Source organism: Lissotriton vulgaris, unplaced genomic scaffold (genome assembly GCF_964263255.1).
Source record: "Lissotriton vulgaris unplaced genomic scaffold, aLisVul1.2 SCAFFOLD_375, whole genome shotgun sequence".
NCBI classification, from domain to species: domain Eukaryota; kingdom Metazoa; phylum Chordata; class Amphibia; order Caudata; family Salamandridae; genus Lissotriton; species Lissotriton vulgaris.
In genome coordinates this window covers 1,535,080-1,548,148 of record NW_028244278.1, presented here as the reverse complement: position 1 = coordinate 1,548,148, position 13,069 = coordinate 1,535,080, and the positions used below count along the sequence as shown (strand labels likewise).

At 47.3% G+C, this 13,069-nt stretch overlaps 1 protein-coding gene across 1 annotated transcript in view; it reads left to right on the top strand.

Moving 5' to 3' along the window:
* Positions 1–13,069, top strand: part of PTK7 (protein tyrosine kinase 7 (inactive)) — a 118,239-nt gene that overhangs the window by 19,125 nt on the left and 86,045 nt on the right. Inside the window, exons 3-4 of the mRNA XM_086948778.1 lie at positions 3,489–3,638; positions 4,115–4,265. Of these exons, the coding sequence (XP_086804904.1) occupies positions 3,489–3,638; positions 4,115–4,265 (301 nt within the window). The remainder of the gene's footprint in view (positions 1–3,488; positions 3,639–4,114; positions 4,266–13,069) is intronic.

Below are 13,069 nucleotides of genomic sequence, written 5' to 3'. Positions count from 1 at the left end.
TTCAGTGTTCACTCCACCCCACTCAAGGTCTGTGACTCTTTTCACCTGCACTCTGCTGTGCCCTCTTTAGTGTTCCCTCCACCCCACTCAAGGTTTGTGACTCTTTTCACCTGCACTCTGCTGTGCCCTCTTTAGTGTTCACTCCACCCCACTCAAGGACTCTGCTGTGCCCTCTTTAGTGTTCCCTCCACCCCACTCAAGGTCTGTGACTCTATTCACCTGCACTCTGCTGTGCCCTCTTCAGTGTTCACTCCACCCCACTCAAGGTCTGTGACTCTTTTCACCTGCACTCTGCTGTGCCCTCTTTAGTGTTCCCTCCACCCCACTCAAGGTCTGTGATTCTATTCACCTGCACTCTGCTGTGCCCTCTTCAGTGTTCACTCCACCCCACTCAAGGTCTGTGACTCTTTTCACCTGCACTCTGCTGTGCCCTCTTCCGTGTTCACTCCACCCCACTCAAGGTCTGTGACTCTTTTCACCTGCACTCTGCTGTGCCCTCTTCAGTGTTCACTCCACCCCACTCAAGGTCAGTGACTCTTTTCACCTGCACTCTGCTGTGCCCTCTTCAGTGTTCACTCCACCCCACTCAAGGTCTGTGGCTCTTTTCACCTGCACTCTGCTGTGCCCTCTTCAGTGTTCACTCCACCCCACTCAAGGTCTGTGACTCTTTTCACCTGCACTCTGCTGTGCCCTCTTCAGTGTTCACTCCACCCCACTCAAGGTCTGTGACTCTATTCACCTGCACTCTGCTGTGCCCTCTTTAGTGTTCACTCCACCCCACTCAAGGTCTGTGACTCTTTTCACCTGCACTCTGCTGTGCCCTCTTCAGTGTTCCCTCCACCCCACTCAAGGTCTGTGACTCTATTCACCTGCACTCTGCTGTGCCCTCTTCAGTGTTCACTCCACCCCACTCAAGGTCTGTGACTCTATTCACCTGCACTCTGCTGTGCCCTCTTCAGTGTTCCCTCCACCCCACTCAAGGTCTGTGACTCTTTTCACCTGCACTCTGCTGTGCCCTCTTCAGTGTTCACTCCACCCAAGGTCTGTGACTCTTTTCACCTGCACTCTGCTGTGCCCTCTTTAGTGTTCCCTCCACCCCACTCAAGGTCTGTGATTCTATTCACCTGCACTCTGCTGTGCCCTCTTCAGTGTTCACTCCACCCCACTCAAGGTCTGTGACTCTATTCACCTGCACTCTGCTGTGCCCTCTTCAGTGTTCACTCCACCCCACTCAAGGTCTGTGGCTCTATTCACCTGCACTCTGCTGTGCCCTCTTCAGTGTTCACTCCACCCCACTCAAGGTCTGTGACTCTTTTCACCTGCACTCTGCTGTGCCCTCTTTAGTGTTCACTCCACCCCACTCAAGGTCTGTGACTCTATTCACCTGCACTCTGCTGTGCCCTCTTTAGTGTTCACTCCACCCCACTCAAGGTCAGTGACTCTTTTCACCTGCACTCTGCTGTGCCCTCTTCAGTGTTCACTCCACCCCACTCAAGGTCTGTGACTCTTTTCACCTGCACTCTGCTGTGCCCTCTTTAGTGTTCACTCCACCCCACTCAAGGTCTGTGACTCTTTTCACCTGCACTCTGCTGTGCCCTCTTCAGTGTTCACTCCACCCCACTCAAGGTCTGTGACTCTTTTCACCTGCACTCTGCTGTGCCCTCTTCAGTGTTCACTCCACCCCACTCAAGGTCTGTGACTCTTTTCACCTGCACTCTGCTGTGCCCTCTTCAGTGTTCACTCCACCTTTCCTTCATTCCCGAGCTGTCTTTCAAGCTTTGCGATGACCTGTACCTCTCCATGCTGCTTCAGGCCAGCAGTCTAATATTTGTACCATTGTTGTACACCTCCTACCTTTAACCAATCTTTCCTATGTCCTCCCTCCTGCCAATATATTTAAACAAGCATTTGCAATGCAATAGGTCTCGCATTTGTGTGAGTTCGAGCTATTGACGTCGAAAATGACGTCTTTTACCCACGCGCTTTTTGTGTGGAGTGGATGTATATATGGCTAGGTTGTTTTGGCTAACTCCGATATGTAATTGATGGTGGTCGAGCAAAAGACAACTTTGTTCTTGGAAGAGCAGCCTACCTGCATTTGGCGTGGGCTGGGGCTTAGTCTTTAGGGGCTGTCATATTGAGTGTGATCAGCATTGTGCGAGCCAACTATTATTTAACTTTGCTAATCATATTTACAATCTCCCAATTTCGCAGGGGGCCCTCCAAGTAGTATAAATAACTTGAATAAACTTTTTAAAACATGCATCGAACATCTGCCATGCAGTGGACAGATTTGCCAAATATTTGTATGCTCTATTCCCACTAGAATTTTGCTTCCTTGCAAGTAGATAGTTGCAATTAGCTCTCCTTATAGGACTTTATGATCTGATAGAAGTAGAGCTCGGCCGCCAGCACATGGTGCGAAGAAACGTGTATGTGTTTGAGTGCGTGTGGTAGTTGCCTGGTTGGAGTTTGTGTCAGACAGTGAGAGGGCGCGAGGCAGAAACACAAAAATTGACAGCAGACATTGGTCTCTGTTTTATAGTTGGGCAAATACAAGAGAAAACAGCACCACACCCCTTTGTAGAAGAAGCAGTTGTACTTACCAATAGAAGTAAATTCTGACAGCTGCTGGTTTCCATGGAGATGCCTTCTTACAGTTCCGAAGGCCACTGTAGAGGGAAGGGGGAGGGGTTGTTGTTGGATAAAGTCTTACAGCCGCTATAGGCTGTTTCTCCTAGGGGAGGGGGGGAGGGTGGGGGGAGGGGTGCACGGCCGCTATAGTGTTCAGAATATTATAAAGGCGCCCGTCACAAATAGTAAAAGTGTGTCGCGCATACAAAATAAACAATGCGCAGCCAAATTAAAAACTAACGTAGATGAAAAGGTGCAAGTTGGGCCTATTGGTAATAAAAATGTAAAAGCAGGTGACGTGCTGAAACCGTTGAGCGGCGCCTGTAGGCAAAGCGGGAATACTTGCAGGAAAGCCCTTTATGCCTGCAGAAGGAGAAATCATTAAAGAAAATAGTGCTTACAGACTAAATAAGATGCACTGTGTAACAAAACAAGCAAAAAGTCCAGTCCTCATCGGAGATTACTAATGCAGACAAAGCGGTACTAAGGAGGGACTACCAACCCAATTCATGAATCGGAGGCAACCATTTAGAAATAGGAACAGCAGCCAATTGAAAAACATTTGCGGAACTTCAAGTCCATACACAAATACAGCACGCCGCGCAGAGCTGTGCATGAGCTGCCCAGGCTTTAACCTAAAAATATTTGTAATTCAACATCATTTTGTTTGAAATGGCAGGGATACATGCGCTAGGGGGTTGAAGTAGCACACACCTTTTCTAATACCTACTCTTCCTGCTAAAGTGATCCATCTATCAGTCTGTCCTACGCCACATATTCCACTTCGATCCGGATCTTTGTATTAAATACTCTGTCCTAAGTGCCTTTCCGATCTGTCTTGTCAACATTTGCAGATGGGAGCAGCATGCCAGAACACGTCAGCCTCAATGCAGGATTGTTACAATTTTACAAGGTGACGAAGAGTGACGCGGGAAACTACACCTGCATTGCTTCAAACAACCTGCAAGGGGAGATCCGGTCCTTTGTCCAGCTGACCGTGGCAGGTATGTTTCGAGGGATGTTCTGTCTGCACTAGTGTCGTACTGAAGGAAAAGCAGACTGTATGAAATTCAGTTACCCATCTCATAAGGGCTGTTGTCTTTGCACCCGGAAGGAACGTCAAGCGGCATGTGTGGGAGCTTGTGGTGTTTTGGGACAATTCCAATTACTTACAGTGGGTTGAACCTGTGGGACTTTGTAAGAACTGGGCTGTGGTTGGTATGTTCACTCCAGGGACCACCGTGCTGTGGTTTTGTTTGAGGCATTTCCTAGCCTGGACCGGAGTCTCAGTACTTCAGTGAGAGCAACAGTATGTGCTAGAGAAAAGGTCTGAATGCAATGTGGTACTGCTTATAGATTTTTAAATAAATTTACCTTGTGTGCATGTGTGTTTTGTTTTCCTCCTCTTGTTAGTATCAGTCCCGACACGTCTCTATACTGTAACTTTAATTCTTGTGATATGTTCATTTGTTTATTGTAGTTTATATCACCTTTAAGTTGGAACCAGAAAATACCACTGTGTATCAAGGACACATGGCCGTGTTACACTGCCAGGCTGCAGGGGACCCCACCCCCCAGATTCAGTGGAAGGGGAAAGATAGGCTGCTCGATTCTGCTAAATTTGGTCCCAGGTAAGAAACCACATGCCCCAGCGTAGATCTCCTGCATCCTCAATGTTGGTCATGGCGGATGTGACTGAGAATTCTTTGAGTAACTGTTTACGATTCATTTAGAAGCCATCATCTCTTCTTGCACAAATCACTGTTTCTGTATTTAGTTGCTTGCAGTGCTGTTTGATACTCTGAGCTTCTGTGTGCATGAGCTGGTCAGTAAACCATCACATTTCAGTCTGTGTGACTTATATATTCTCTCAATCGCTCTCCTTTAACTAATGGTTGTGAATTGCCTGTTGTGGCAGCAGGGCCAGAAAAGCTTCTAACAAAGAAAACTGAAACTTTTTATTCATTTGAAACCATCCATGTGTGTCCATCCCTTGTATAAGAGCACCCCTTTTTAGGTCTCGCCTGGCGTTAGCAGCGCGCATGCCCTGCTCTCGCTTTGCGAGGGCTTCTTGGAATCAATACGGATTCCAAAGCTTTCAGAGGCGGACTTGCAGCCCCGCCCATCTTTTTCATTCGCTGGCGTTATCCTCCATGCTAAACGCTGGCTCACGATTGAAAAGAAGGCTTCTTAGTCCCTCCTTGTTACCACAGTGTCCACTTTTGACCCCGCCCACAGGGATTGGATCTCTCAACTGAGGCGTTACACACTGTCCTTCATTAACTGCTACGCACTATATTTTTCGCAGTACGCCGACAGCTTGTTGCGTCTCGGCGAGCTCCTGTTGCCACCTTCCTTGGGCCAAGCCTTGTTATTCAGTGCACCTCTGGACTCTGCTTGTAATATTCATAGCGCTGATTTTTGTGGTCCAGTCTCGTCCCCCTCTGCCAGTGCTCACCCGCTCTCTTTTAGCACTTACAAGCCTGCTCCGAGGCATCGACACCAGACACACCGAGTGTGAATCAGTAAACATGTCAGCATTCTAGTGTGTTTCGAGACCTTAGTTGCTCTGTTTCTGTTTGCACAGCTTCTGTAGGGTTGTGAATGTGATTGGCACCTCAGCCAGGCTCGCTTGAGACGCGTCTCTCTACGCAGTATGAGCAGTTTTTTTTCTCGGAGGGGGGGGGGGCTCGTTGCTTGCTCAACTTCTGTGAGTCCTCCTTACCCCGCCCCCATCATCGGAACAGGACTGTCTGGAGTGTTGATTCTACGCATGCTCCTGTCTGTGGACGCCCTGTAGTGTGATATGATTAACTGTGGTTGATGGTAACTGATCTGCTCTGCGCTCAGAGCGCCCTGGGCGAATCCAAATATAGCGCACTCTCCCACTCGACCTCTTGAATTGTCTTTGTATCGAAAATGTAGGAATAGGAAGACCTGATTAGGGAGCGCCATAAAAACATAAACAAAAAAGCAGACCAGGACGTCTGTGGCCTTCAGAGAAAGTGTTTAACCACACCTTTCTTTGGACCTGCGTCATTGGGAGACTGCGGCAGGTGGGCGTCCTCCCTGGATGTTAGCCCAACTCGCACTTGTCAAAGACAAGCCCAACTTGATGGTAAGGGGCTCCTCAGCTCTGTCCTGGGAGTGCTCTTACTGCCTCGTTCAAGAGAAGCTGTCAGCCACCGGGCTGTGCTGCTGCTGATGGCTTCTGTGTCTTCCTCCTGGACCGTTGCCTGGCTTCTGATCTTGATGCTGACCACCCTCGGCGAGGGTGGGAAGCTGCTGGTGGTGCTACAGGGTGGGGGTCAGTGGCCCAGTCTGAGCTCGCTTGTGAGGGAACTTGGGCAGCGAGGTCACCAGATTGTTCTGCTGGTGCCGGACATCAGCATCATAACAGGGCCGCCCCACGCCTACACTGTGAAGACCCACTCTGCGCCCTACACCAAAGAGTACTGGGAGTCAAAGGTCAAGTCAATCAGTCATTCCATCCTGAAGAAAGACTCCTTTCTAGAACAGATCCTCCCCTGTATCAGCGGATAGGCACCATGACCGAAAGGATGCTCTCTGCATGTCGGCACTTGGTGGATGACCTAGAGCTGCTCCAGAGTCTGCCTGAGTCAGTTTGATGTCCTGCTCATGGACCCCATGTTTCCTTGTGCAGATAGTGGCTGAGTATCTATCAGTGCCTTTGAGATGGAGAGTAGTGCAATGGAAATAAGAAAACTAGCGGGATATAAGAGGAGAAATGAATGATAGGAGCAGTGGGAATTAGATGGGAAAATGAGAGGGCAGTCAAAATTTAATGAGGGACAACTGGCGCGAAACAAACATTGAAAATGCAATAGGTCTTGCCTCTGATTAAGTTAAAGCCATTTGCTTTGCTAATGGTATTGAATACAGAGCAAATGGCTTTAACTTAATAAAGGCGAAACCTATTCCATTTTTAATGCTCTTTTTATATGTCCATTCGAAAAAAACAGCACCTTTTTTTTCTGATCTTCCAGTTTGACTCGGGGCAGAGATTTCCTTGGGGTTTTGCAATTTTGGGTTTTTCCCCATTGTCTTCCTTACTGGACAGCGCCTGTTTTTATTTTCTATTGAGTTAATTAAATGTATTGGTTTTCATTGAATCCGCCTACCTCTGCCAGACGTGCAGTGTGCAAGGATCTGCGATCAGTGCATCAAGGTCATAGAGGAATCTTTTGATGTTCAAGAACAGTTTAAACGCCAAGGAAACCCTGGACTCAATATTTGGTTTGGGACTTTTACAGCAGGTTAAGAGATTGAGGACCCAGCTAGATCAGAGTTGGCAGCACCTGTTGCGGACAATAAAATAGTTTCCTTGTTCATCCTGCAAACTCTGGCGACCAGGGAAAGCACAGAGATGTGGTTTGGTGCAGTGTAATACCAAGCAGCCCTTTACAAATCCAATTAGTATCTCGGGGTGTACCTGCCTCCGAACAGGTGTGGATCATCCTAGGGGGTGGGGTTCCCATGAAGTTTGAAATGTTCATTTAAACTATTGTGCTTTAAAATGTGGTATATGTGACGCAATTAGAAAACTACCTAGCAAAAATACCATCAGCATTGTCAATTAACCGTTTATTAGAAAACCCCCTGTCATATTATAAGACAGTATAGCCTGACCCCCCCCCCCCCCTCCCCTTCTACAGAAGCAAAACTGATTATGCAGCATAAATGTCTGGGTTTCTCAGCGGACCCCGTACCTTAGCATACACAGAGGAATGTATTATTTCTCAGATACACCCGTGATCTTTTCTAAAAAATAAAAAAAAATTGTGTTCCAATACTGTGCATACCTATCTGACAAGGTTCACGTGTTCTTAAACAGCTGCATTTCTGTGTTTTGAGGTGCGAGTGCCTGACCAGAACATAAAAACAAGGGACTTACCCATCCTTTGCCAGCATCCAGGCTCTGTAGCGGAAAGAGCAGAAACGTTGCTACATGCTCAGCACCCTGAAACCATCCAATCACCTCACGGACCCCCTCCCTGCCTCCGCAGTAAAAGACTTTACCCCTTTGCTTCTCCCTCTCTGGACTAAAATTATCAACAGCTCTCTCCAACAAGGAAGCATACCTGACTCCCTCAAAGTTGGTCAGGTCACACCTCTACTAAAGAAACCTACAGCCGACCCCTCTGATCTCAACAATTACCGTCCCATCACCAATATCCCCACTCTCGCCAAACTGCTGGAAAAATGCGCACAACTACAATTGACTAAACACATTGAGCAATTTGATCTCCTCAACTCCCACCAGTCAGGCTTCCGAGCAGGACACAGCACAGAAACTGCTATGACTCACATAATTGACGACGCACTTCAAATGCTAGACCAGAACGACACCTGCCTCCTCATCCTTCTTGATCTCTCTTCATCATTCGACAACGTTAAACATGAGAATCTACTAGAACTACTAAACACAAGAATGGGCTTATCTGGAACTGTTCTCAAGTGGTTCACTTCCTTTCTTCACAACAGGTCGCAGAAATTCAAGAGCAACAACCTGATGTCCTCACCAATACCTGTAACGCTAGGCGTCCCCCAAGGATCCTCTCTATCCCCAACTTTGTTCAACCTAGTCATGGAACCTCTCACCACCTTGCTACAAGCATCCAATGTACACTTTCACATGTACGCCGATGACACCCAACTTTACCTCAAATTACAATCCCCCAATGACATCCTGCTCCTGAACTCAACGATCAGATGCACCCAATCCTGGCTTGCCAATAATCACCTCAAACTCAATGCCCTGAAAACAGAGTTTCTTCTGATCTCACCTCCAGCGAAGATCTCCACCACTCAAACTTAGCTTAACCTCCTAACCGCACTCAATGTCCAACCCACCATCGTGGACTCAGCAAAATCCCTAGGCATAACACTCGACACCAATCTCAACATGCAGCAACATATCAGCAAGGCAACAAAGGGAGCGAACTTCCAGATCAATACTCTGAGGAAACTTAAACCCTACCTCCCAGCCAAAGACTTCCAAACCGCAGTACAAGCACTAGTCATTCCACGAATTGAATACGGCAGCACCGCCCTCTGCGGACTCCCCCTAACTACAAATGCACCACTAAAAGCTTCTCTAAATGCTGCAGCGAGACTCATCACTGGGTCAAACAAGCATTTGCAATGCAATAGGTCTCGCATTAGGAAAGTTTGAGCTATTGGTATTGTAAATGACAATTTTTTTATTTGTGTTGGTTTTGAAAATAGCAAAATGAATAGCTTTGTCATTTATAATGCCAATAGTTATAACTTTCGCAAATGTGACAACTATAGCATTTGTAATGCAATATGTGTTGTATTTACGTGACTTAGATGTATTGATATTACAAATAAAAATGGCTTTTAATTTTTTTTTAATAATGAATACTTAAAAGTTATGGTAATTTATAACTGCAATAGCTTTAACTTGTGTTAAGATTATGTTCATTGTATTTTATTGTGACGAAAATCCAAGAACAAAAGTGAAATATTAACATCTTTTTGTGACATTTGTAATAAAGCTTGAAACATTGAGAGAACATATTTGAACCAGTTGTTGTCGAATGGTTGCACACATTGATGAGGTGGTGTCGCTGAGTGATGCTGTGGTGGTCCTGAGTGATGCTGTGGTGGTCCTGAGTGATGCTGTGTTGATGCGATAGAGTGAGTGCGATGGGTAGAGTGAGTACGAGAGATAGATAGAGGGAGGGCGAGAGATGGAGTGAGGGCGATAGATAGATGGATAGAGTGAGGGGTATCGAAAGATAGACAGTGTGGGCGATCGATAGTGATGGCGATAGTGAGTGCGATAGACAGGTAGAGTGAGGGCAATAGATAGACCGAGTGAGGGCGATAGAATGAGACAAAGGGATAAAGAAGAAAATGCAATGACACGGTGAACGAAGGAGAGAGGGGACCATGTAAACGGGTCTAAAGGGACGTTAGTAAGAGACAGAACAGAAGTGAGTGGAAGGCAGAATGTTTAGTGGAGGAGAGAAAATAGAGAAATATGAGATGTTAGTGGGAGAAGAAGGGAGGGGACAGCAAGGCAGAAAGAAGGAAATAGGAATAAAAATGGAGCACGAGGAGGCTGGAGAGAAATTGTAAAAGGGAATGAAAAGACATAAAAATAACAAGCTGCAAGTTTCCAAACATTAGAAAGAACACAAAGCAACCAGTCACATTTTGTTTAACAGTGGTAGTTGCGCTGGACAATTTTTTAACTGCGTGTACTTAAAGGTTTGCGCTTATAAATTGGCTTGACCTAAAAAGAGGAGGAGGATGTAAAAACGCGAAGAGCGAGAAAGAAGTGGAGGTAAATGAGGAATAGGAGGAGAAGGGGAAGCAAAGACATGATGAAGATATGTAGAAAGATGGGGCAATACAAGTGATAGTTGAGAAAGCAGGGCAGTGAGATGAAGGGGAGAAGGGATATTAGTGCGGAGATTGTTAAATTGTGACATTGAAGCAATAGCAGTTAATAAAAAGAGCGCATTACAGTCCACAAACAGCTTTAAATTACTCTGCGTATTGCTAGGCGCGAGCAGGCAGGAGAGGTGTGTAGGGAACGAGAAGGGGTGGTGGGGGAGTGAGGGAGAGGGCAGATGAAGGAGCGGGGGAGAGAGGAAGGGAAATGTATTGGTACGGAGGAGGGGGGGAATGGCGGAGGGGAAAGAAGTTCGAGAAGAGAGGAAGTGGGGAGAGAGGGTCAGAAAATGAAGGTGCACAAAAGGCTGCGACTGTGTAACCCCACCCCCCTCGCTGTCCTCCCCACCAGCAGTGAATCAAAGGCATTAGGGCACAGCTTTCCAAACTTTTCATGTTGGTGACACACTTTTTCGACATGCATAATTTTGCGACACGGTAATGCAGCGTAGCGAGCCCAAAACACCTAAGGGGGTTGGAGGAGGGGGAGAGGGGTGAAGATATGGAACCCATCAACTGTGATGTCATGAACTGAGACAATTGTGAAGACATGGAACCCCATCAAGTGTAATTTGGTGGATTACAGGACAACGCCAACTATGAAGACAGACACAAAGAAATGTCATGTCATTAATAATGGGACCGAGAGAACTGTGAAGACTTGGAACCCATCAACCTTGAGGTCATAGAACATCACCAAGTGTCATTTCTACAGACTTCTGCACACTATAATAAACCATGCCTACTTTGGCATCACAGACGCCAACCAAGTGTGACAATCAAAGATAACTACACCAATCAAACAGTCCTTTATTTTCGGGACACTTTCAACTTGACCTTTCACATTTAACATTTGGTAGAGCACATCTGTGGTAGAGTATGCCTGCAAAAAGCTGCGTTTATTTTTGTTTTCCATCACAGAAACCCACACCAGCGGCAACATTGTTAACGGTGAAGTTATAAATTCGTACACTTCACTGAATCTTTTACGAAATACTCTCACTTTGCAGTAAGAGAAATAAAAGTAAACACCAATTTCCAAACAAGCAGCAATTGTGGGAAGACAGTCTGACGTTTGATGTACACCAGAGAGTGCACCAGGCTGCAGATGAGAGAGTGCACTAGGCTGCACTGGCTGCAGCTAAACAGACCGTGTGCAAGAGCTGACCGCAGATATGGACAGAGCACACAAGGGAACACCACAGAAGGAGGTAATTGTAAATTGTAAATTGATACTTGTATAGCGCACTACTCACCCGCAAGGGTCTCAAGGCGCTTGTACGAATACTGCTGTGGAACCCGTCCTGGCTTTCCCTGTCAGGCATCCACTCCTGGGCACCTCCAGTGCAGTATGACTGGGGGCAGATAAGGAGAGCGCACAGTGACTAACTACAGTACACTAACATAAGGACAGGGTGCACCAGAAGTAACTGCCGATAAAAAGCGGGCACCAGGACTGGCTTCAGCTAAAAAGACGGTGTACAAGGGATGACAGCAAATAAAGACATATGAATATATCTGTCCTTATCTGCGGTCAGCTCTTGTACACTGTCTTTTTAGCTGCAGTTATATATATATATATATATATATATATATATATATATATATATGTCTGCAGTTATATCTATACTTATATATATATATATATATATGACTGCAGCTAAAAGGAGTGTACAAGGGCTGACAGCAGATGAGGACAGAGCGCACCAGAAGTAACAGTCTGTACCAGGACTGGTTGAAACTTGAATGACAGTGTACACGGGCTGACTGCAGCAGAAAGAGTGCACTACAGCTGGGGACAGATCAGGGCACCTGCGAGGGAGACCGAGAAAGACAGAGTTTGAGGAGCAGCTGCAGAGGGTGCTTCGATCTGCCTCCAAAGAGAGTACGAAGGGGACCATGGGCAGCGCCCGTGCTGGCTCAAAACAGCAGTGTGCACACAGCACGCACCTGCAGCCACATTTCCGGGACTGATGTAAATAAACCAGAGTAAGTTCAAATAATCAACAGTGCAGTCTGAGGCATTAGGACTGGGGACGGCAGTGCACGCCCAGGGCGCCGGAAGGTAAGGCTGGGGCAGCGGGTGGTCGGAATTACGGTAGGCTGTCTGAGGCACCATAGGGCGCGGGGAGGTGAGCGTGTCCTGTGAGAGGGGATAGGGTGGTCTGTGTCAACAGTCAAACACCCGAGATGAGTAAAAGATGGGTTTTGTTTATTAACTTGCACCTGATAGGAGCAGAGCGCAAGCTGAGTCACTGTAATATCTCACACCTCAGAGCAGCAAAGGCGGGGCTACATTTTATGTCTCACACGCAAGAGGAACACAACAGATCACACACAAGACGAGCACAGGATGAGCCGGCTGTGTTCAGTATGTTGCGTCTGAGAGGCGCATGCCAGACTCAGTATGAACAAGAGGGGAGGAATGGCTCAGCGAGTTAGACACTGGTCACTATCACAAGCGGTGATCTACAGAGACCTTCGACGCTTCCCAGGTTCTTATAAGCACACGCTGCATTCCTCTTACGGGTCTGTCCTTACACGTCCTCACGGGGCTGTATTATCCATACAGGTGCCTAAAGAGCTGTGTGTTGCATCTGCATCTCCGTCCCACCCCCGTCCCCCCTGCCCACCCCACGCCACCCCCACCCCACCCCACGCACACAGGCAATCGAGGCGATGCATCACTCTTAGAGAGAGCTTAAAGTGGGGTGCGTCCTGTTGGTGCTCGGCTAAAGGTCTCCCTTTCCTTTCTGCATGTACATCTGCCTGCCCTACGAACTGCGCTGTACCAGCGTCATTCCGCGACACACCCACCATGTGCAGGCGACATAGTAACGTGTCGAGACACAGAGCATGGAAAGCTCTGCATTAGGGTAACAAGTCGAAAGGTTGCCTAGGCAAGGGTCGCAAGGGGGTGCGCAAGAGGGTTAAGCTCAAGGGGAGGCCGTTAAAGGAGGCTTTTCCAAGACCGCGGAAGGCTCACTGG